The following is a 24,755-nucleotide window of genomic DNA, read 5'->3' as shown; positions in this document are numbered from 1 at the left end:
ATTTTATATATTAATGCTTACATTTAGTTACCGGTAGTTGCATTAAGTTTCTGCAATCATCAGTCCTTCATTCATTTTCAGACCCACTAATAGTTTGCAAACTGACAGGGCCGGCTCCAGGTTTTTGAGGGCCCCGGGCAAAAGAGTCTCAGTGCCCCCCCCCCCCCTTTCCTTTAACACATACCACGATTCATGATGCACAGATACAGCAGAGAACTATAGGTATAGCACAATGCAAGATTTCATTTCTTACATGAGTGATAGCTATTGTAAATTCTACAATACCACACAGCAGAGGGGTTTTATATAAGTCAACCCTCAATATGCCAATTTTTGTCACTTACGCCCTCTTCCTCAGTTACCGGTAGACTTTTTATTGTTAGCTGAACTTGCTGCAAATAAAAAACTGCATACATTGAATGACGATTTTTTAATGGAAAACTTTTTAGGTAAACATTAGAAAGTATTAACGTGGAACATTTATAAAAGTGCAAAATGGGTAGCATATAGCACAGCCACGTAGTATATAGCACAGCCACGTAGTATATACAGTTGTGGCCAAAAGTATTGACACCCCTGCAATTCTGTCAGATAATACTCAGTTTCTTCCTGAAAAGGATTGCAAACACAAATTCTTTGTTATTATTATCTTCATTTAATTACCGTAGTCTTAAATGAAAAAAACACAAAAAGAATTGTCCTAAAGCCAAATTGGATATATTTCCACACCAAACATAAAAAAGGGGGTGGACAAAAGTATTGGCACCGTTAGAAAAATCATGTGATGCTTCCCTAATTTGTGTAATTAACAGCACCTGTAACTTACCTGTGGCACCTAACAGGTGTTGGCAATAACTAAATCACACTTGCAGCCAGTTGACATGGATTAAAGTTGACTCAACCTCTGTCCTGTGTCCTTGTGTGTACCACATTGAGCATGGAGAAAAGAAAGAAGACCAAAGAACTGTCTGAGGACTTGAGAAACCAAATTGTAAGGAAGCATGAGCAATCTCAAGGCTACAAGTCCATCTCCAAAGACCCGAATGTTCCTGTGTCTACCGTGCGCAGTGTCATCAAGAAGTTTAAAGCCCATGGCACTGTGGCTAACCTCCCTAGATGTGGATGGAAAAGAAAAATTGACAAGAGATTTCAACGCAAGATTGTGCGGATGTTGGATAAAGAACTTCGACTAACATTCAAACAAGTTCAGGCTGCCCTGCAGTCTGAGGGTACAACAGTGTCAACCCGTACTATCCATCGGCGTCTGAATGAAAAGGGACTGTATGGTAGGAGACCCAGGAAAACCCCACTTCTTACCCCGAGACATAAAAAAGCCAGGCTGGAGTTTGCCAAAACTTACCTGAAAAAGCCTAAAACGTTTTGGAAGAATGTTCTCTGGTCAGATGAGACAAAAGTACAGCTTTTTGGGCAAAGGCATCAACATAGACTTTACAGGAGAAAAAAAGAGGCATTCAAAGAAAAGAACACGGTCCCTACAGTCAAACATGGCGGAGGTTCCCTGATGTTTTGGGGTTGCTTTGCTGCCTCTGGCACTGGACTGCTTGACCGTGTGCATGGCATTATGAAGTCTGAAGACTACCAACAAATTTTGCAGCATAATGTAGGGCCCAGTTTGAGAAAGCTGGGTCTCCCTCAGAGGTCATGGGTCTTCCAGCAGGACAATGACCCAAAACACACTTTAAAAAGCACTAGAAAATGGTTTCAGAGAAAGCACTGGAGACTTCTAAGGTGGCCAGCAATGAGTCCAGACCTGAATCCCATAAAACACCTGTGGAGAGATCTAAAAATGTCAGTTTGGAGAAGGCACCCTTCAAATATCGGGGACCTGGAGCAGTTTGCCAAAGAAGAATGGTCTAAAATTCCAGCAGAGCATTGTAAGAAACTCATTGATGGTTACCGGAAGCGGTTGGTCGCAGTTATTTTGGCTAAAGGTTGTGCAACCAAGTATTAGGCTGAGGGTGCCAATACTTTTGTCTGGCCCATTTTTGGAGTTTTGTGTGAAATGATCAATGTTTTGCTTCATTCTCTTTTGTGTTTTTCCATTTTAGACAAATTAAATGAAGATAATAATACCAAAGAATTTGTGATTGCAATCATTTTCAGGAATAAACTGAGTATTCTCTGACAGAATTGCAGGGGTGTCAATACTTTTGGCCACAACTGTAACACATCCCATGTAGCATATAACACAGCCCACGTAGCATATAGCACAGGCACGTAGTATATAGCAGTGTGAGCACCATATCCCTGTTAAAAAAAAAAAATAGTTATATACTCACCTTCTGGCGGCCACCAAATCCAGCCCAGGCCTTAGCGACGCTCCCGCCAGATCCCGTTTCCAGTGATGCTTTGCGACAATGACCTGTAATGATGTAGCGGTCTCACGTGATCCTACATCATCTGGGGTCATTTCGCAAGGCATTACTGGGAACAGAGCTGCCGGGAGCATCGCGAGGATCGGGAAGGCTGCGGGGGCCGCCAGAAGGTGAGAATAGCACAATTTTTTATTTTTTTTTATTATTTTTAACATTATTTCTTTTTACTATTGATGCTGCATAGTTGGTCACACTTGTCAAAATGCCCCCCCCCCCGTCTTACTAGGGCCCCGGCACTTGCCCGGGTGCGTCGGGTGCTTGCGCTGGCCCTGCAACCTGATGCAAGTTTCTGATTTTCTCCTTGTAGGATTGTCCCTCCCAGTAATATAGGCTGGATATGAGGTCTTTGTGTTTCCTGCTGTCTTAATTAGTTCCAGTACCAGCACAACTAAGGGTATGTGCACACGCTGCGGATCCGCAGCAGTTTCCCATGCGTTTACAGTATAATGTAAACTTATGGGAAACTAAATCCGCAGTGCACATGCGGAAAAAAACGCGCGGAAACACAGCGGTTTACATTCCGTAGCATGAAAATTCTTTGTGCGGATTCCGCTGCGGGTTTACACCTGCTCCAATAGAAAACTGCAGGTGTAAACCCGCAGCGGAATCTGCAATAGAAACTGCAATAAATCCGCAGGAAAAACCGCAGCGGTTTTGCACTGCGGATTTATCAATTCCGCTGCGGAAAAATCCGCAGCACTCACAGATACGTGTGCACATACCCTAATATCCTTCTTGTGCATTTCTCTTTATCCATAGCCTGTGTTTTTTTTTTCTGCTCTCCCTGAGACTGTGGATGCTTTCCTCTCTCTCTGTTCTTGGTATCTGTGTACAACCCTCTCACCTTCCCTAACACTGATAGAAGACGACAAGGGAGCAGGAACTCTGACAGATTTGTATCAGTTTTGCCAAAGCATTCAGATTCTTTGCAGCAGCAAAATAGTAGTAAATTTTTAATCAAGACTATTTAGAAACGTACGTAACTTTGCAATCAGGAAGCAAATGAACAATTAAAAATAAATCTGTACATATCCCTTAAGATTCACTTAGGCACTTGGCACTTGTTATGGGCAGAAATCTAACAGTTTGCATTTTGTCATCAGGACATCCAGGTATTAAAAGATGTGCTGCTGACAAAAATTTTTTGCTGAAGAATAAGCGTTCTCTTATGAATGATCATTAAGCAAAATCTCTGCCCATCTTAAAAGGCTTTTAGGATAAGCCATCAATATATGATCGTAAGAGGTTGTCCAAGATTCCTGCCTATTGGGACTGAGAAGGGGCCGCAGCACATAAAGCCCCCCACACAAGCTTGCTGCCCCTTCACTATGATGATGGGCTTGTTGGTTAAGTTCATGCCCTACCAATTAGACATTGATGATCTGTTCTGGGTAAAGGTTAAAGCTCCAGAGAACTACTTCTGATATTGATGACTAATCCTAAGGGCAGGTGCAGATGACCATAGATTATGTCGTCCAAGATAATTGGGCCAATTATGCTGATCGCTATTTGATCAGAGTCAGACCGCACTCAGATGCCATCCAAGTGCAGTCCGGTGATTTCCATGCCACGGACTTATTCACTTGCATGGCCAAGTGTGGTGCGATTTCATTTTTTATTTTTTTATTTTTTTTACTCAATATTCGGACATTTGCACAGCCACATAGAATAATTAGCCCGAATGAGATCCGTTGTTTGTCAAGGTCAGACTGAAAATACCCTCGTCGGCATCATTGACAATCGCGGGGCTCCTATAACCAGCAACCACCAATCAGCTGATAGTAGCTCGCGCCTGTTGTGTTTTAGCTTCTCAGTTTCTTTACATTCAGATGGTGGGGCTTACAGCTGAACATTGGGGGTAATGGGATTCAGACCCCCATTGATCTGATATTCATAACAATAAGCCATCCATCGTTATCAAAGTCCTGGATAATCCCTTTAAGGCACAGTTTTTTGGAAAATAAAATGTTGTTATATATATATATTACTGATCTCATACCAACGCTGCCTCTTTCCTGTGCCAAGCACTTAGAGCAATGTGATGCATTGGCATCCTGTCCTGGATAAATAACCATAAAAGCCAATCAATGGCCAGAAGAGTAATTTCCTATCCGTACTCAGAATGGTTTCCAGCTTACTGCAGGTTCGCTCTGCCATCAAGAAAGAAATGCCAAAATCTAGAAAACATTCATGCACCAAGACACTAGGAACCATACAACTCCAAACAATAGTGTAATGGGTAGCTCGAAAAGACCATTTTATCGCTCCGTTCTCAATTCTGTCCCCTTACCGCCGTCTGTCATCTGTTTTTCTGATGTCTCTTCTGACAAGCGCTTCCTTATATTTTTATAGGTTCAGCTACAACAGGATCAACGAGAAATGTATTCGCAGAATATTATCGTTCCCCCTTACAGCGTTGTATTAGATGAACTTAAGCCGCTGAGCAATTACAGTGTCCGTCTGCAGTGCGCCAATGAAGTGGGAAGATCGGATTTCACCGACTGGCTCTCTTTCCAGACACTAGAGTCCGGTAAGGGGTGGGGAGTCCACTATAAAGAACGCTAGCAAAGGTTTTAGGGTACATGGCGTAGACTGGCAGCACTGTCTGGCCTGGAGAGAGCAATGACGGCAGAGAAAACTCAGGCAAGCCATTGCCGTCAATCACCAGTGAGGCAAGCGGTACAATGAGCCTCTTGGCCACGCCCAGGATGTGCTGAACACCCTAATTAGCATATTTGATTTCTGCAGAATGGATGCAGCGATCAGACCACTATATGTGAGATTTTTTTAGGGGCTATATGATTATTTTATCATGTCAGTTTGGGCTGAGAGAGTCCTTTTAATATCTAGTGCTTTCCTAGAAGATCATTGGGGGTCCAAAGTCTTGAGACCCCCCACAGATCACCCCCAAAATATACTATACAACACATAGATGCTGAACTGAGTGCGGACAGATTACTATATAGGCACAGTACAATATCTATGACACCCTTCCTTCAGGCTCATAGACTTTATACATAAAGTTTCACACGCGTGCTGATGCAGAAGCTCGGCCATTCTGCTTTCTGAGCAATTGGTGGGGTCTCAAGACCCAGACCCCTGAATGATCTGCTGCACATGTTTGTTGTGAATTCTGTGGCAGAGCTCCCTCCTGTGGTCACAAGTGGTTCTTCGGCTGATTCTCTCTGTGAGCTTCCGTTGGTGGAGGAGAGTGGTACTGCGGCTTCTGAGTTTCCTTCCTCAGGTGATATGGTGAAGTCGTTAGGTGCTGCTCTATTTAACTCCACCTAGTGCTTTGATCCTGGCCTCCAGTCAATGTTCTAGTATTGGACCTGTTTCCTCCTGGATCGTTCCTGTGGCCTGCTTCTCTGCATAGCTAAGTTCCGCTTTTGCTTTTTGTTTTCTGTTTTTTTCTGTCCAGCTTGCTTATTAGTTTTTTCGTGCTTGCTGGAAGCTCTGGGATGCAGAAGGTGTACCTCCGTGCCGTTAGTTCGGTACGGAGGGTCTTTTTGCCCCCTTTGCGTGCTGGTTTGTAGGGTTTTGTGTTGACCGCAAAGTTACCGTTGCTATCCTCGCTCTGTTCAGAAAGTCGGGCCTCACTTTGCTAAATCTATTTCATCTCTACGTTTCTCTTTTCATCTTAACTCACAGTCATTATATGTGGGGGCTGCCTTTTCCTTTGGGGTATTTCTCTGAGGCAAGGTAGGCTTATTTTCTATCTTCAGGCTAGCTAGTTTCTCAGGCTGTGCCGAGTTGCATAGGGAGCGTTAGGCGCAATCCACGGCTGCCTCTAGTGTGGTTGGTGAGGATTAGGGATTGCGGTCAGCAGAGTTCCCACGTCTCAGAGCTCGTTCTATGTTTTTGGGTTATTGTCATGTCACTGTATGTGCTCTGACTTCTATTTCCATTGTGGTACTGAATTACCAGACCATAACAGTACTGGAGGCCCAAAGTACTAATGATTCCCAATAGAGGGAAAAGAGAAGTTCTGAGACCATTTTTTTTTCTTTGCACTGTGTTTTGCCTTTTTTTTCCCCTAGACATTTGGGTGGTTCAGGACACAGGTGTGGACATGGACATTCAGGGTCTGTGCTCTTCAATGGATAATCTCGTTATAAATGTATAAAAGATTCAAGATTTGGTGGTTCAGAAGCCTATGTTAGAACCAAGAATTCCTATTCCTGATTTGTTTTATGGTGATAAAGCCAAGTTTGTGAATTTCAAAAATAATTGCAAACTGTTTCTGGCCTTGAAACCTCGCTCCTCTGGTGACCCAGTTCAACAAGTGAGAATTATTATTTCTTTTTTGCGTGGCGACCCTCAAGATTGGGCATTTTCCCTTGCGCCAGGCATTAAGTAATATTGATGCGTTTTTCCTGGCGCTCGGATTGCTGTACGATGAGCCTAATTCAGTGGATCAGGCAGAGAAAAATTTGCTGGCTCTGTGTCAGGGTCAGGATGAGATAGAGGTATATTGTCAGAAATTTAGAAAGTGGTCCGTACTCACTCAATGGAATGAAGGTGCGCTCGCAGCTATTTTCAGAAAGGGTCTCTCTGAAGCCCTTAAAGATGTCATGGTGGGATTTCCTATGCCGGCTGGTCTGAATGAGTCTATGTCTTTGGCCATTCAGATCGGTCGACGCTTGCGTGAGCGTAAATCTGTGCACCATTTGGCGGTATTATCTGAGCCTAAACCTGAGCCTATGCAGTGCGATAGGACTTTGACCAGAGTTGAACGGCAGGAACACAGACGTCTGAATGGGCTGTGTTTCTACTGTGGTGATTCCACTCATGCTATCTCTGATTGTCCTAAGCGCACTAAGCGGTTCGCTAGGTCTGCCACCATTGGTACGGTACAGTCAAAATTTCTTTTGTCCGTTACCTTGATCTGCTCTTTGTCATCTTATTCTGTCATGGCATTTGTGGATTCAGGCGCTGCCCTGAATTTGATGGACTTGGAGTATGCTAGGCGTTGTGGGTTTTTCTTGGAGCTCTTGCAGTGTCCTATTCCATTGAGAGGAATTGATGCTACGCCTTTGGTCAAGAATAAGCCTCAGTACTGGACCCAGCTGACCATGTGCATGGCTCCTGCACATCAGGAGGTTATTCGCTTTCTGGTGTTGCATAATTTGCATGATGTGGTTGTGTTGGGGTTGCCATGGCTACAAGTCCATAATCCAGTATTAGATTGGAAATCCATGTCGGTGTCCAGCTGGGGTTGTCAGGGGGTACATGGTGATGTCCCATTTCTGTCTATTTCGTCATCCACCCCTTCTGAGGTTCCAGAGTTCTTGTCTGATTACCGGGATGTATTTGATGAGCCTAAGTCCGATGCCCTACCTCCGCATAGGGATTGTGATTGTGCTATCGATTTGATTCCTGGTAGTAAATTCCCAAAGGGTCGACTGTTTAATTTATCTGTGCCTGAGCACGCCGCTATGCGGAGTTACGTGAAGGAGTCCTTGGAGAAGGGGCATATTCGCCCGTCATCGTCGCCATTAGGAGCAGGGTTCTTTTTTGTGGCCAAGAAGGATGGTTCGCTGAGACCTTGTATAGATTACCGCCTTCTAAATAAGATCACGGTTAAATTTCAGTACCCCTTGCCGTTGTTATCTGATTTGTTTGCTCGAATTAAGGGGGCTAGTTGGTTCACCAAGATAGATCTTCGTGGTGCGTATAATCTTGTGCGTATTAAGCGAGGCGATGAATGGAAAACTGCATTTAATACGCCCGAGGGCCATTTTGAGTATCTAGTAATGCCATTCGGACTTGCCAATGCTCCATCAGTGTTTCAGTCCTTTATGCATGACATCTTCCGAGAGTACCTGGATAAATTCCTGATTGTGTACTTGGATGACATTTTGATCTTCTCGGATGATTGGGAGTCTCATGTGAAGCAGGTCAGAACGGTGTTTCTGGTCCTGCGTGCTAATTCTTTGTTTGTGAAGGGATCAAAGTGTCTCTTTGGTGTTCAGAAGGTTTCATTTTTGGGGTTCATCTTTTCCCCTTCTACTGTCGAGATGGATCCTGTTAAGGTCCAAGCCATCCATGATTGGACTCAGCCGACATCTCTGAAAAGTCTGCAAAAGTTCCTGGGCTTTGCTAATTTTTATCGTCGCTTCATCTGCAATTTTTCTAGTATTGCTAAACCATTGACCGATTTGACCAAGAAGGGTGCTGATGTGGTCAATTGGTCTTCTGCTGCTGTGGAAGCTTTTCAAGAGTTGAAGCGTCGTTTTTCTTCTGCCCCTGTGTTGTGTCAACCAGATGTTTCGCTTCCATTCCAGGTCGAGGTTGATGCTTCTGAGATTGGAGCAGGGGCTGTTTTGTCGCAGAGAAGTTCTGATTGCTCGGTGATGAAACCATGCGCCTTCTTTTCCAGGAAGTTTTCGCCTGCTGAGCGAAATTATGATGTTGGCAATCGAGAGTTGCTGGACATGAAGTGGGCATTCGAGGAGTGGCGTCATTGGCTTGAAGGAGCTAAGCATCGTGTGGTGGTCTTGACTGATCATAAGAACTTGACTTATCTCGAGTCTGCCAAGCGGTTGAATCCTAGACAGGCTCGTTGGTCGCTGTTTTTTGCCCGTTTTGACTTTGTGATTTCGTACCTTCCGGGCTCTAAAAATGTGAAGGCGGATGCTCTGTCTAGGAGTTTTGTGCCCGACTCTCCGGGTTTATCTGATCCGGCGGGTATTCTCAAAGAGGGAGTAATTGTCTGCCATCTCCCCTGATTTGCGGCGGGTGCTGCAAAAATTTCAGGCTAATAAACCTGATCGTTGCCCAGCGGAGAAACTGTTTGTCCCTGATAGGTGGACGAATAAAGTTATCTCTGAGGTTCATTGTTCGGTGTTGGCTGGTCATCCTGGAATCTTTGGTACCAGAGAGTTAGTGGCTAGATCCTTTTGGTGGCCATCTCTGTCGCGGGATGTGCGTTCTTTTGTGCAGTCCTGTGGGATTTGTGCTCGGGCTAAGCCTTGCTGTTCTCGTGCCAGTGGGTTGCTTTTGCCCTTGCCGGTCCCGAAGAGGCCTTGGACACATCTCTATGGATTTTATTTCAGATCTTCCCGTCTCTCAAAAAAATGTCAGTCATTTGGGTGGTTTGTGATCGCTTCTCTAAGATGGTCCATTTGGTACCCTTGTCTAAATTACCTTCCTCCTCTGATTTGGTGCCATTGTTCTTCCAGCATGTGGTTCGTTTACATGGCATTCCAGAGAATATCGTTTCTGACAGAGGTTCCCAGTTTGTTTCGAGGTTTTGGCGAGCCTTCTGTGCTAGGATGGGCATTGACTTGTCTTTTTCCTCGGCTTTCCATCCTCAGACTAATGGCCAGACCGAACGAACCAATCAGACCTTGGAAACATATCTGAGATGCTTTGTTTCTGCTGATCAGGATGACTGGGTGTCCTTTTTGCCTTTGGCTGAGTTCACCCTTAATAATCGGGCCAGCTCGGCTACCTTGGTTTCGCCGTTTTTCTGCAACTCTGGGTTCCATCCTCGTTTCTCTTCAGGGCAGGTTGAGTCTTCAGACTGTCCTGGTGTGGATACTGTGGTGGACAGGTTGCAGCAGATTTGGACTCATGTAGTGGACAATTTGACCTTGTCCCAGGAGAAGGCTCAACGTTTCGCTAATCGCAGACGCTGTGTGGGTCCCCGACTTCGTGTTGGGGATTTGGTTTGGTTATCTTCTCGTCATATTCCTATGAAGGTTTCCTCTCCTAAGTTTAAACCTCGTTTCATTGGTCCGTATAGGATTTCTGAGGTTCTTAATCCTGTGTCTTTTCGTCTGACCCTTCCAGATTCTTTTTCCATTCATAACGTATTCCATAGGTCATTGTTGCGGAGATACGTGGCACCTATGGTTCCATCTGTTGATCCTCCTGCCCCGGTTTTGGTGGAGGGGGAGTTGGAGTATATTGTGGAGAAGATTTTGGATTCTCGTGTTTCAAGACGGAAACTCCAGTATCTGGTTAAGTGGAAGGGTTATGCTCAGGAAGATAATTCCTGGGTCTTTGCCTCTGATGTCCATGCTCCCGATCTTGTTCGTGCCTTTCATATGACTCATCCTGGTCGTCCTGGGGGCTTTGGTGAGGGTTCGGTGACCCCTCCTCAAGGGGGGGGGGTACTGTTGTGAATTCTGTGGCAGAGCTCCCTCCTGTGGTCACAAGTGGTACTTCGGCTGATTCTCTCTGTGAGCTTCCGTTGGTGGAGGAGAGTGGTACTGCGGCTTCTGAGTTTCCTTCCTCAGGTGATGTGGTGAAGTCGTTAGGTGCTGCTCTATTTAACTCCACCTAGTGCTTTGATCCTGGCCTCCAGTCAATGTTCTAGTTTTGGACCTGTTTCCTCCTGGATCGTTCCTGTGGCCTGCTTCTCTGCATAGCTAAGTTCCGCTTTTGCTTTTTGTTTTTTCTGTCCAGCTTGCTTATTCGTTTTTTCGTGCTTGCTGGAAGCTCTGGGACGCAGAGGGTGTACCTCCGTGCCGTTAGTTCGGTACGGAGGGTCTTTTTGCCCCCTTTGCGTGGTGGTTTGTAGGGTTTTGTGTTGACCGCAAAGTTACCTTTCCTATCCTCGCTCTGTTCAGAAAGTCGGGCCTAAGTCCTGTTAAAGTCCTGGACAACCTCTTTAAAATCCCTAAGAGAAGGTATTTAAAAATGTATTTTCTAAACCAGACAAAACCTTTTTAAAAGGAACCTGTCACCTGGTTTATGCTACGTTTTTTGAGGGCAACACAAAGTAGAGGCAGAAGCCCTGATCCCTGATTTTTTTTTTTTCTTTACTTGCTGGCATTTCATACAGTAGTTTCCATCCAATCACTTATCATTACTTTTATGCCGCTTTCACATCGGACAGCATATTCCTGCTGACACATGCCCTTTTAAAGTTAGTTTTCAAAAACTAATGAAAATCCTCAAGGCTATGTTCACAGGTTGAATTTTTGCTGTGTTTTTTTTTTTCTGCAAGCAAAACCTTCTCTCCTGGTCGTAAAGAAGCTGCTTACAAAAAGCAGGTTTTGCTGCGTTTTTTTACTGCGCACTTGCTGCTTTTTTATTGTCTCTTGTGCATGATGATTAAAGTTTATTCCACCCAATAAAAATGATGCTATAGACCTGATACCTGCTTTTTTTGCACCTATTGCTTTCAATGGGTGACAAAGCGCTTCAAAAAAGCTGACAAAACGCTGACATGCTGCAGTTTGCAAAAACGCAGCAGTTTTCCAATTCAGTTAGGAAAATAAACACAGTGTGCATGAGATTTCTGTAATCTCATAGCTTTCGCTGGTGCTGGTGTAAAATGCAGCTTAACATTTGCGTAAAAAGGGCAGCAAAAAGCCAATGTGTGAACATAGCCTAATAGCATGTTTCTATATCTACAGTATGCATCATATATGAGAATTGTTCTTTAAAAAGCTGGTAAAGATAAATCCATATTTTTCTTATGACCTGATACACTGTTGCGGTTGGAATGAATGTGAATATTTCTGCAATTCTATGGAATCGGCACTTCCGTGTCCTACAAACTGAGCCGACATAACTCCGGTTTACTGAAAGCAGAATTATTGAGATTTCCTCTGCGCACATGCAGGAAATCGGTCATGTTTCCCCGGGGTCTTTGTAGTTTCTGTCTTACTGCACAGTCGTTTTGTTAATATCTTATATGATGACGTAAACACTTTCTCTGGATTTTATTAGAGTGCCACATTTAATAATATTCACATCCATGATGCAAGGTATTTTATTATTTTTTGGCTGAATTAGATTTATTTACATTACCGTTGTTACCCATCTATTTACTTGACCGCCCAACAATTTATAACCTCGGTCTTGTCCTCATTTGACTCTGCAAGAGACATCTTAGAAGTTATTCGCAGAGGCAGCAGCTGCCTAGAGATCGTGCGTCTGAAGGAGCAGGGAGCCGGCATTCAGGGATGGCTGGATAACCCATAGAGAAGGCAGAGATGGTTTATTACTAACTCTGCCTTCCTGATCGCTGTGTACACAGAACCAAACAAACCTGGTGCATTCAGTTTAGGAAACGGTAACATTTCTTCCTCCTCCTGTCCTGGAGATCATATGATTTTCAGGTAACTGGTGGATGCAGAAAAAGCTCTACAGTGGAGGCATGAGTCTAAGTATAGCTTGTTGAATCAAAGCAAGAAAAAATAAATGACATAAAAAAATAAATAAACCACATAAAAAAATAAATAAACCACCCATCCAAACTGCTGTTTCAAACTTCAATCCTGTTTAAAAAAAAAAAAAAATCCCATATAAACAAAAATATTTGCAAAAGTAAGGAAACACAAGTTAAAACAAATTTTAGTGAAACTTTGTCCTTTAATGGAAAAATAGAAAAAAAAATGAAAGACAGACAAGTGTTACTTTTTTCACTTAATATCCTTTACAATGTTATTGAAAAAAACTTATGTATCCAAGTATAAAACAGACAATGAAAAATGCTAAAATGATTTCCATAACAACAAGAAGAAAAAAAAGTGAAACTCTTAAAGGGAACCTGTCACCCCCAAAATGGAAGTTGAGCTAAGCCCACCGGCATCAGGGGCTTAGCTACAGCATTTTGTAATGCTGTAGATAAGCCCCCTACGTATCCTAAAAGATGAGAAAAACAGGTTAAATTATATTCACCCAGGGTCCGGTCCGGTTCTGGTCCGATGGGTGTCGCGGTCCGGTCCGGGGCCTCCTATCTTCATCAGATTACGTCCTATTCTTGTCTTCACGCTGTGGCTCCGGCGCAGGCGCATTTTGTCTGCCCTGTTGAGGGCAGAGCAAAGTACTGCAGTGCGCAGGTGTCGGGAAACGTCAGAAAGGCCCGGCGCCTGCGCACTGCAGTACTGTGATGTACATTTGTATTTAGCTCACTGTAGTCTGATGCCCCTAGATAAAATCCCGCGTGACCAATGGCCTCCAGAAATCACGTAATTAGTAAATTAAGACCACCTATGTGAAATTAATTCTCGGTATAACTATAGCTGTTCTGTGAAGGCCTCAGAGGTTTGTTTTAGATCACTAAGGAACAAAACGTGTCATGAAAACCAAAGAACACACCAGACAGGTCAGGGATAAAGTTGTGGAGAAGAGTAAAGCAGGTTTAGGTTATGAAAAAAAAAATAGCCCACACTTTGAACATCTAATGGCGCACTATTCAATCCATTATCCAAAAATGGAAGGCGTATGGGACAACTACAAAGATTCAATACATGGCCGTCCACCTAAACTGACATTGTAAGCAAGGAGAACACAAATTATAGAAGCAGCCAAGAGGCCCATAGTCACTCTGGAGGAGCTACAGAGATCTATCGCTCAGGTGGTATTACCTGCCCACAGGACAACTGTTAGTCTTATACTCCACAAATCTGGAATTTATGAAAGAGTGGCAAGAAGAAAGCAAGCCATAAAAAGTCCCATTTGCAGTTTTACAAAAAGCAATGTAGGGGACACAGCTAGCATGTGGAAGAATGTGTTCTGGTCAAATGAGACCAAAGTAAAACTTTTTGGGCTAAATGCAAATTGCTATGTGTCAGAAAACTACATCTACATCACTCTGAAAACCCCATCCCCATCGTCAAACATGGTGGTGGCAGCAGCATGCTGCGGGGAGGCTTTCTTCAGGAGGCACAGGGAAGATGGTCAGTTGATGGGAAGATAGAAGGAGCTAAATACAGGGCAATTCTGGAGGAAAACCTGTTAGTGGCTGCGAAAGACTTGAGACTTGGGCACAGGTTCACCTTTTAGCAGGACAACGACCCTAAACAAACTGCCAGAGCTACAATGGATGGTTTAGATCAAAGCATATTCATGTGTGTGAAAGGCCCAGTCACAGTCCACACCTAAATCCCATTGAGAATCTGTGACCAGAAGTGAAAGTTGCTGTTCAGGCGCCTCCATCCAATCTCACTGAGCAAGAGCAAGTGTGCAGAGAAGAATGGGCAAAAATGTCAGCCTCTAGAATAGATGTGTGAAGCTGGTAGAGAAAGACCACAAAAGACTTGCAGCAGTAATTGCAAGGAAAGGTGGTCCTAGAAAGTATTGACCCAGGGGGGGCTGAATACAAATGCACATCACAATTTCCAGATTTACATAATTAAAATATTTAGAAAATCAAAATGATCTCAACGGCTGTGATTCTCAGGTGGTCCTTGGGTAGGGGGGGGACGGGTATCCCTGTGCCCTTTCTCACCGGAAACATGTTATCTTTTATCAAAAGCAGAGGTAAGCACCTCCAGATCACAACATTCCCGGGCCCGCTGATCACAATATATGACAATCCTGCCTTTCCTGCGGGACTAGACAGAGAGAGCTACATAAACAAGAGGAGAGACACAAAACCAATTATTCATGACTACCTCAAACAAACAGGGATAAAATCTCTTCAAGAAATATTCCAAGATGAGGTACCACCCCCAGGCGCGTGGTTCTTTTACGAACAATTGAAGAGCTTTGTCCATACATTGGCTAAACAAATCAATATTAGTAGACCACTAACTCCTTTTGAAACGCTTTGCATATCAACGAACCCTACTACTTTCTCATTGTTATATAAAATCTTCCAGGAAGGAAGGACCGCACTACAGGGTTATCCAACATTCTTCTCAAAATGGGAAATCGACCTGGGGAGACCTCTGTCACCCGAGGATAGAGCAAAAATCCTCCTATTTACGTTTAGGTCGTCGTTATGTACGGTGTTGCAGGAGAGGAGGTATAAGATTCTGACAAGGTGGTACAGGTGACCCTCCATGGTTCATGCTGCATTCCCTACGACCCCTGATACATGTTGGAGGTGCTTAAAAGAGGTAGGCTCCTACATACACATTTGGTGGGACTGTCCCCCCGTTAATGATTTGTGGCTAGCTGTTTTTGAACTACATAATAAGCTGTCAATCTCTCAGATCCATCCGTCAGCAAGTCTAGCTTTATTGTCCCTATGTGACTTATCGATATCTAGCTTCAAGAGGGGCCTACTCAGACACTTCCTTACTGCTGTTAGGAACTTGATCCCTCGCTTTTGGAAACATGAGAAATTTCCCTCACGTTCTGAGTTTGTGGCAGAACTCAATGATATTTACAGAATGGAACAAATGATTAGCCAGATCTCAGGAAACACCGATAAAACATACAATACATGGGCCCCCCGGATCGTATTTAGGGAGACACCTGAATTAGATCTTTGGCTTCTAAGAACCTGATGATTCATGTAGTCGCACATTTCTGGACCGCTTTGCCAACATATCTCCTAGACGTTGGGGAGGTTGTTGTGAATTCTGTTGTCAAGCTCCCTCCTGTGGTCATGAATGGTACTTCGGCTGGTTCTGTCCATGGGCTTCCTCTGGTGGTTGTGAGTGGGGCTGCGGCTTCTGAGTTTCCTTCCACAGGTGACGAGGTTAATTCGTTAGCTGGCTGCTCTATTTACTCCACTTAGATCATTGCTCCATGCCACCTGTCAATGTTCCAGTATTGGTCTAGTTCGCTCCTGGATCATTCTTGTGACCTGTCTTCCCAGCAGAAGCTAAGTTCCTGCTTGTTTTTCTCTGTTTGCTAATTTTCTGTCCAGCTTGCTATTTTGATTTTTGTCTTGCTTGCTGGAAGCTCTGGGACGCAGAGGGAGCGCCTCCGCACCGTGAGTCAGTGCGGAGGGTCTTTTTGCGCCCTCTGCGTGGTCTTTTTGTAGTTTTTGTGCTGACCGCAAAGTTACCTTTCCTATCCTCTGTCTGTTCAGTAAGTCGGGCCTCTCTTTGCTAAATCTATCTCATCTCTGAGTTTGTAATTTTCATCTTAACTCACAGTCATTATATGTGGGGGGCTGCGTTTTCCTTTGGGGAATTTCTCTGAGGCAAGGTAGGGTTTATTTTTCTATCTTTAGGGCTAGCTAGTTTCTTAGGCTCTGACGAGTTGCCTAGGGAGCGTTAGGAGCAATCCACGGCTATTTCTAGTGTATGTGATAGGATTAGGGATTGCGGTCAGCAGAGTTCCCACGTCCCAGAGCTCATCCTGTATTATTAGTAACTATCAGGTCATTTCGTGTGCTCTTAACCACCAGGTCCATTATTGTCCTAACCATCAGGTCATAACAGGAGGTATGACAGCTATATTCCCTCCCACGCATATCCCATCCTTCCTTCCAATCCTCTTTCCCCCTTTCTTCCCTTTTCTTCCTTTTTTCTCCCCTACTCTCTCTACCTGTCCTCTTTCTTATCTAGATTCACTGGCATTGATTTGTCCTATGTCCTAACAACGCATAAATCTTTTATTTGCTGAGTCCTGCCATTATTTATATAGGTAATGCTCTGGTTTACTGCTTCAGGTTTACTAAGCATTTTCTCGGAAGGAGGTTTCCTAGAAATTCCATAAGAAACTTCTGTATTTTAATTAACTCTGTAATATTGGACTGGTAATAAATCTTTGGATGGTCTTTTGGTAGAATGTGAAATGTTCTGGCCACTCAGTGATTTGTCTCTAATAGCGGTAAGGCTCATAGATTCCATAAATCACCTACCAATTGCATGTCAGCCAATGAGGATAGGAAGAAAAAAGATGCTCCAAAGTGCGGCTTCACTGTACATTTAATCTAACGTTTCAGGTAGTTCAGAAATGAACGCTAAAACATCTTAACCAATGTGCCAGATAGTGTGGAGCTTCATTAGAGAGCCCTGTATTGTCTGTGAGTTTAGAGTAAAAATAGGAAGAGCTTGACCCATTTTAGTGCCTTTGCATAAAAAAAAAATTGACTGGTAAAGTTGTCTTCGAGTTAGGAACATCCTCCATCATAGATGTTTTCTACTGCCGCCCAACATTGTGGAGAAGGGTGCAATCACTTAAGGGGGTTGTCCATAACTTATTGGAAAAAAAGACACTTATTGACCAAAGGGGTTGCCGCAGCCTTGTGAATCCTCACCGCGCGCAGTGTGCACGTTGTCAGGATTCTCCAGTGGCAGAAGCGTGACAGCAAATCAAGTGCTAGTCACAGGTCGACTAGATGTGCTCGGCTTCGCTAAATATAAGCCGGACACGTCTAATCGGAATCTTGCTGGAAGTATGCAAATCACATACTTGCTGTCACATGACCACCGTCTCCCACTGGAAGCAAATCTTGATTGTGGCCTATTAAAAGGAGATTTCCAGTTTACAAAACCCACCAGTAGGACAAAGAGGCGCATCCCTCCCATAGACTGTCTATGGGAAGCCTGTTTCTTCACATGTAAGATTTCATCTTTCCTATGGTGTGGCTTCAGGAAAATAGGACACCACCTGCCAGGTTTCCCTCTAGAATTAGGTAAATCATTGGGATTCAATTAATTTATTTTTGGAATACCCTTTGAACAGAGTCTGTCTAATTTATCCCATTTAAAGGGAACCTGTCACCCCAAAAATTGTATATGAGCTAAGCCCACTGGCATCAGTGGCTTATCTACAGCATTCTGTAATGCATTCTGTAATGCTGTAGATAAGCCCCCGATGTAACCTGAAAAGTAAGGAAAACAGGTCATATTATACTCACCCAGGGGCGGTCCCACTGCGGTCCGGGTCCGATGGGTGTCATGGTTCGTGTCCGGCGCCTCCTAGCTTCATACGATGACGTCCTCTTTTTGTCTTCCTGCCGCGGCTCCGGCGCAGGCGAACTTTGACTGTCTGTTGAGGGCAGAGAAAAGTACTGCAGTGCGCAGGCGCCGAGCCTCTCTGACCTGGCAGGAGCCACGGCAGGAAGAAAAGGGGACGTCATGGTCTGAAGATGGAGGCGCTGGACCCGGACCGCAACGCACATCGGACCCAGACCGTCCCTGGGTGAGTATAATATTACCTGTTTTTCTTTCCTTTCAGGTTACATAGGGGGCTTATCCATAGAATGTAATTCCGCAAGGACAGGGTCCTCTCCCCTCTATACCAGTCTGTCACTGTAAATTTGTTTACTGTAAATGATATCTATACCCCTATGTAACCCCTTTCTCATGTACAGCACCATGGAATTAATGGTGCTATATAAATAAATAATAATAATCTACAGCATTACAGAATGCTGTAGATAAGCCCCTGATGCCGGTGGCCGCAGCTCATATAAGATTTTTGGGGTGACAGATTCCCTTTAAATTAGCCAGCAGTACAGTAGTTTTTTCTGCACGGTCTTACAGCCATGACTAACTGTGGGTTATCTACTGTTATAGGGAAGGTATCAATATATTTTTAAATAAATAATTAAAACCAGATACTCATGCATACAAATCGTAGATCTTTTTTTATTATTATTTTTTTTTTTTTTGTATAAAAGTATTGGGATGTAAATTTTGTCTGACCTTTTCTTAACAATACTTAGAGAGCTATGATTTACATCAGCTACATGGTCCAAAGCCAGGAATAGTCTGGAAGTATTCAGACATCTTTACTCAGTGATCTGTGTAGAGGGCATTTTACAGAAATGCGAGGAAGTAGATGAACCTGTTATATCTGTAGTGTGTGTGTGAATGTGTGTATATACACATATGTATTAATTTGTGTGCTTGTATATATGTATATACACATACACTACATATATAACACAAGTTCATCCCATCCACAGTATGGTCACATCTCACTTCCTCTCCTCTCTGTGCAATGACCTCTGCACAGATCTGAGTGCAGGAGTGTGTTTTTGTGTGTGTGTGTGTGTATATATATATATATATATATATATATATATATTAATTTAAAATCGGAAGAAAAAAAGGCACATTCAACATAAAGGCTTAATTCAACAATAGTTTCCTGATGACACATACTCTTAGGACTTTGTCTATTTTATCTTCGAAATAATGCAACCCTGCACAATCTTCCTTAAAGATCTATTTTACACCTGATGAAGGTCCTACTTCAGGACAAAAAGTGTGTTTTAATGATTGGATAAATTAAACAGTTTCTTTTCATCCCTCATCTCTTTTGTGGTGAAGCTTTTGTGATATGAAGATTCTCCTTTACATGATTTTGAAATCAGACACAGTTACCGGCAGAGGATGGAGCAGTAGTCCCCACGTCGTGTAAGCATAAGGTGTCATGCTCAAAACCATGAGTTTTGTGGTTCTCATGATGAAGTCACTAAGTCTAAGTTCACATTTGCGTTGTGCGCCGCAGCGTCGTCGCCGCAACGCACAACGCAAACAAAAACGCATCAAAACGCATGTACAACGCAGCGTTTTGCGCCGCATGCGTTCAACGCATGCGTCGCAAAACGCTGCGGGTTTTTGAAACGCAGTTGCGTTTTTACCAAAAAACGCAGCGTTTTTAGACGCATGCGTTTTTAGTGCAGTGAGTCATTCATCATCCCCCACCCACAATAAAAAGTGTCTACACAATCGATAAAGAACCACCAATGGCTAGAAGAGGGTTGGTGTTAACAAATGTGTATATACCCTGGCAGAGATGAATTCCTCCCATTTTGCTGGTATTCATGATGGAGCGAACCATGAACAGTATCTACATGGATATGGAGATGGAATTTGCCTTGGCTCATGCCTATGCTGTTGCCTGTTTTAATGAAAGGGAAAGGGAAAAACGGAGATGGAGTCGTCGCCGCTTTTGGATCCACCCTATAGTTGAAGTCCGGGAGAGTCGTGGAGCATACCATTGCTTGTTTGGCGAACTGAATGACAACCGGGAAAAATATTTAGAATATACCAGGATGTCACAGGACAGCTTCCGCTATCTTCTGCGTCGGGTGGAAGGATCCATTAGCAGGCAGGATACGCAGCTCCGGAGAGCTATTTCCGCAGAGGAACGGCTGCTGGTGACTCTACGGTACGTTGCTGTTTGAATGACTGTGATATGTATTTACTTTTTATTTTATTAATTTTTTTAAATTGTAATGGTCAATGTACTTTTATAAATTATAATGTGCTTTATTCTAAATTTCTTTATCTTCTTTGCAGTTTCCTGGCTACCGGAGAAACGTTGAGGTCACTTCATTTTCAATTCCGGATTGGAGTCTCCACACTTTCAGGAATTATTGCAGAGACATGCCGCGCTTTGTGGGATAATCTCCGGGAGGAATATTTACCTGTCCCTACTAGCGAAATCTGGGAGGCCAACGCACAGAAATTCAACCAAGTGTGTAATTTTCCAAACTGTATTGGCGCAGTCGATGGAAAGCACATTCGGATTACCAAGCCTGCGAAAAGTGGATCTCTTTTCTACAATTATAAAAAATACTTTTCAACTGTTCTCATGGCAATTGCCGGTGCGGACTGCCGTTTTCTCGCAGTGGACATTGGTGCATTTGGGCGTGCAAATGACTCGCGCACATTTAAAGAGTCGGATATGGGCCAAAAATTATATGGAAACAATTTTAATTTCCCACAGCCACGACCTCTTCCCTACACCGAAGGCCCTGCGATGCCATTTGTTGTGGTAGGGGATGAGGCATTCCAAATGTCTGCCAACCTATTGAAACCCTACTCCAGTCGGGGCTTGGACCATACAAAAAGGGTTTTCAATTACAGACTGTCCAGGGCCAGAAGGACTGTGGAGTGTGCCTTTGGCATCCTTGTTTCCAAATGGCGGATATTGGGATCGGCCATTAAAGGGAACCTGTCACCTGAATTTGGCGGGACTGGTTTTGGGTCATATGGGCGGAGTTTTCAGGTGTTTGATTCACCCTTTCCTTACCCGCTGGCTGCATGCTGGCTGCAATATTGGATTGAAGTTCATTCTCTGTCCTCCATCGTACATGCCTGCACAAGGCAAGATTGCTTTGCGCAGGCGTGTACTATGGAGGACAGAGAATGAACTTCAATCCAATATTGCAGCCAGCATGCAGCCAGCGGGTAAGGAAAGGGTGAATCAAACACCTGAAAACTCCGCCCATATGACCTAAAACCAGTCCCGCCAAATTCAGGTGACAGCGTCCCTTTAATCTTAAAATTGAAACAGTGGATGAGGTGGTGAAGGCTTGTGTGGTTCTCCACAATTTCATTATGGCCAAAGAGAGAATCAATGTTGAACTGGATGAACCCATAGCCAACCCCTTGCCCGATTACCATGATCATCCTCTGAGGACAAGTGTGGAAATTGCGCAGATGCGTGATCGTTTTGCGGCCTATTTTGTGTCCGATGTTGGCCGTGTGTCATGGCAAGATCAAATGGTGTAGCTGTCTTCTGATTGTAACTACACCAATAATACCTCTACTGTGACAGTTAAAAATATATAAAAAAAAAGTAATTTTCTGTTAAATGTGCAATAAAAGTTCCGTTTAGGTTGGTTTTGTATATTTCAAATTTTGCATCTAAGTATAGTTCACAAATTTAATATTCCTATAAAAAACTTGAACCTGTTGTTTTTAAAATATTAAATAAAAAAGTTTTTAAATTCTATACCGATTCAAATAGCATTTTTATACCATAACATTACATATACTTGTTTGTCTGATCGACCTGTATCTTTGTGTTTTACCTGATAAGCAACGATAACAGCGATGTTTTCCAATTGAAACCAGGGTAAATATCTGAAGCGTGGCCCTGCGCTTATCAACATGATGTTTACCCTGGTTACACGTGGGCCTCTGCATCGTTGTTCGCTGGAGAGATGTCTGTGACAGCTCTCCAGGGACCAATCAGCGGACGCTGCAGTGATCTGCATCATTGTCTGTTTCGCTGCTGCATTAAGTGTGAACACCTCATACACTTTAGTGTTTGTGAACACCTCATACAGCAATGAGAGACACCCAAAAAAAGGCAAACTAAAAATTGTAAAAATAGTGTCTGACATTGCATATATGAGGTGTTTGAAGCACAAAATATGTGTAGACAGCACATGGCGTGATTTGCCGAGATAAATTCTGGAAAATAATAGCAAAAATAATAACAAATAGTGTTTTTTAAAACAAAAATTTTTTATTGGGGGGAAAACAGAAAAAAAAATGGGTTATTAAACTTAGGGGGTTTCCACCTGTGCCACCAGTGGGGAATGGTAGGTGTCTTCTTTGGAATGGGGAGAGGAAGGGGAGGATGATGGTGAAGATGACGATGATGGCGAAGAGGAGGATACATAGTCAAGTAGACTGGATGGTAGATACAAACCCTCCCCAGGGTATACTGGGGAGGAAACCGCCACCTCTGTAGGGGAGGGAGGAGGCAACACAAGCCTTGTTTGGCCCTGGCTGCTCCTACTGCGACTCGAGCCCCTACGGACAGATGGTGTCTGCACTGGAACAGCAGCCAGAGCCTCTGTGTGGGCCCGTCTGTGTTTCCTCTTTTTTTTTTTTTGGGTCCTGTTGCAGCTCCCCCAGCATGATGACGCCTACGGGAGGATGAAGGCATGGCAGGAGCAGGAGTCGGCGGCACTATGTTATGGTGCCTGTGGTGGCGTCGCTCGGCACGTGGACCACGGTGGGGTGGCTGGAGTGGCTCTCCAGCAGGAGTGGGAGTCATGCTTGCCAGCGACGGCACTACTGCCATTGTCGCTGACTGCATGACCCCAGCCTGCTGGAGAGCCCTCACGTAGGTAGTGTTGCAGGCCTGCATCACTGAAATCTGTAGTTCCGGCGTAAGGTGTTCCACCATGCCCTTAGCAATGGTACTAAAAAAATGTTTTGCCGGATTTGAGAGCTCGGTTTCAATTGTTTCAAGGCGCCGGTCGATATTGGACAGACGAGTGTCCATGTTATCGCTCAACGCCTTGAAACAGTTCTGGAAAACCGTGCTCAAATGCAAAAATTCGGGCATGGTTGGCCTGTCCGAGGCCCGCTGGCGCTGTCGGGAATACTCAAACGAAGGTGCGCCAGAGGCCTCGGCCAGGGGAACACCTGATGTACCGGCTGCCGGTTCTCCAGATGGCGGTGCAAGCCTGCTGTCGCTGTGGGAGGGCTGTGATGGATCAGATGGCGATTCATGAAGGACCGCTTCTGCAGGGCGAGCTCTCTCGAGGGTGCTGGTGTGTGTCCTGTGAAAAGATAATGGAAAAATTAGTCTTCACTGAGTAACCTCTCCCATACGCCAACTCCTGGAATAAAAATAGCATTACATTACACAATAATACAAATCCTCGGTCTCACAGTCTGTGTGGCCAATAATTAATTTCTGATTGTTATCGCCAGCTGACCATTAGGGCCGACGATAACAATCATGAACATTCACGCTGCCAAAGCCTTGTGACCGCATACCACTGTGGGTACAAAAATTTTGTAATCGAAAACTCTTTCTGGAAGCTGCCTATATGCCGCAAAAATAGTTGAAAATTTAATGTCAAGATAAAAAATAACAAAAAAAAAAACAACAGTGATTTCACTGATCTGATTGCAGGAACGACCATGATGTTAGGATCATGTGATCGAGACTTCATCATTATTCCTGCAATCAGAACTACCCTGACTCAGAACTTAACCTGTCATGAACTACAAGGACTCACGCTTAACCCAAAAAATTAACTAATGGCCTATATAGCATTTTAATAGGGATACATTTACATGGATGGCCAATATGTTACGCTGACTACATGGATGGGCAATACAGTATGTGCCTGGGAAATATACTATGTGGATACGTGGCTAGAACGTGTGCTATGTGGCTGCGATATTGTTACCTGCCAATATACTATGTGGATGCACAATGTACGTGGCTGGGCAATGTACTATGTGTTTGTGCAGTAGGCTATGTGGCTGGGCACTGTAATGGGGCTGTGCAATATGTTTTGTGGACAAAATACTTACTGACGGCGGCCAAGGACTGGTCTTAAGAACTGTAAACATTTGGAATATTTATAGGGCACAGACTTGGCCGCAGCAGCACCACTCTTCGAGCGCTCCTCCTCTGCCCGTATCCCCTTATTGAAACGGTCCTTGATGGATCGCCATCTGATCCTCAACCTTTTAACTGTGAATGCAAAAGAAAAAAAAAGGTTACATATGTAGCATTTGAAATGGATAAAACAACCGTGTGCGATGCAAACCTTTGGGCGTTTATTGCATCACACACTGTTGTGTTCATCCTGGAAAGATGGTGGGTCATAGCAACGTATTTGCACGGCGTATCAGCAATACTCACCAAAGTTGGCTTTGTCCTTGGCAGGAGCTATGTCAAAGCCCTCCCACAGCGACTATGCCACCTCTACCCACAAACGCCTCAACACCACCTGGTCCATGTGCCGGGAGTCACGGCTGTCCCACAACGGGCCACGCTCCTGGATGCTTGATATGAGGAGCTCCACATCAATGACTCCATGGTCCCGTTGTGAAACCTAGAAAAATTACAAACAGAAAAGGTTACAAATATGCAAATATTAACAACCACCAGCACCTGTCATGATATGTACCTTGGCCCTATCCTTTGTCATTTGATATATGTATATTGATGGTTTCTACACCTGTATTTTTGAATGTTTTGGTTCTGTAA

The 24,755-nt window shown here is 44.0% G+C and overlaps 2 protein-coding genes across 2 annotated transcripts in view; both read left to right on the top strand.

Annotated features, from left to right (window-relative positions):
* The window catches only part of TYRO3 (TYRO3 protein tyrosine kinase), a 287,406-nt gene that overhangs the window by 163,889 nt on the left and 98,762 nt on the right, over nucleotides 1-24,755 (top strand). The window contains exon 7 of the mRNA XM_069732534.1: nucleotides 4,749-4,926. Within this exon, the coding sequence (XP_069588635.1) occupies nucleotides 4,749-4,926 (178 nt within the window). The remainder of the gene's footprint in view (nucleotides 1-4,748; nucleotides 4,927-24,755) is intronic.
* LOC138657531 (uncharacterized) lies at nucleotides 19,112-21,243 on the top strand. Its single transcript, XM_069745304.1, has 3 exons — nucleotides 19,112-20,168; nucleotides 20,300-20,998; nucleotides 21,204-21,243. Exons 1-3 carry the CDS (start codon nucleotides 19,822-19,824, stop codon nucleotides 21,241-21,243), a joined length of 1,086 nt encoding a protein of 361 aa, XP_069601405.1. The 5' UTR covers nucleotides 19,112-19,821.

The sequence above is a fragment of the Ranitomeya imitator genome, chromosome 1 (genome assembly GCF_032444005.1).
Source record: "Ranitomeya imitator isolate aRanImi1 chromosome 1, aRanImi1.pri, whole genome shotgun sequence".
In the NCBI taxonomy this organism is placed as follows: Eukaryota; Metazoa; Chordata; class Amphibia; order Anura; family Dendrobatidae; genus Ranitomeya; species Ranitomeya imitator.
The sequence above is the reverse complement of the archived record's forward strand: the minus strand, read 5'-3'. Positions and strand labels throughout refer to the sequence as shown.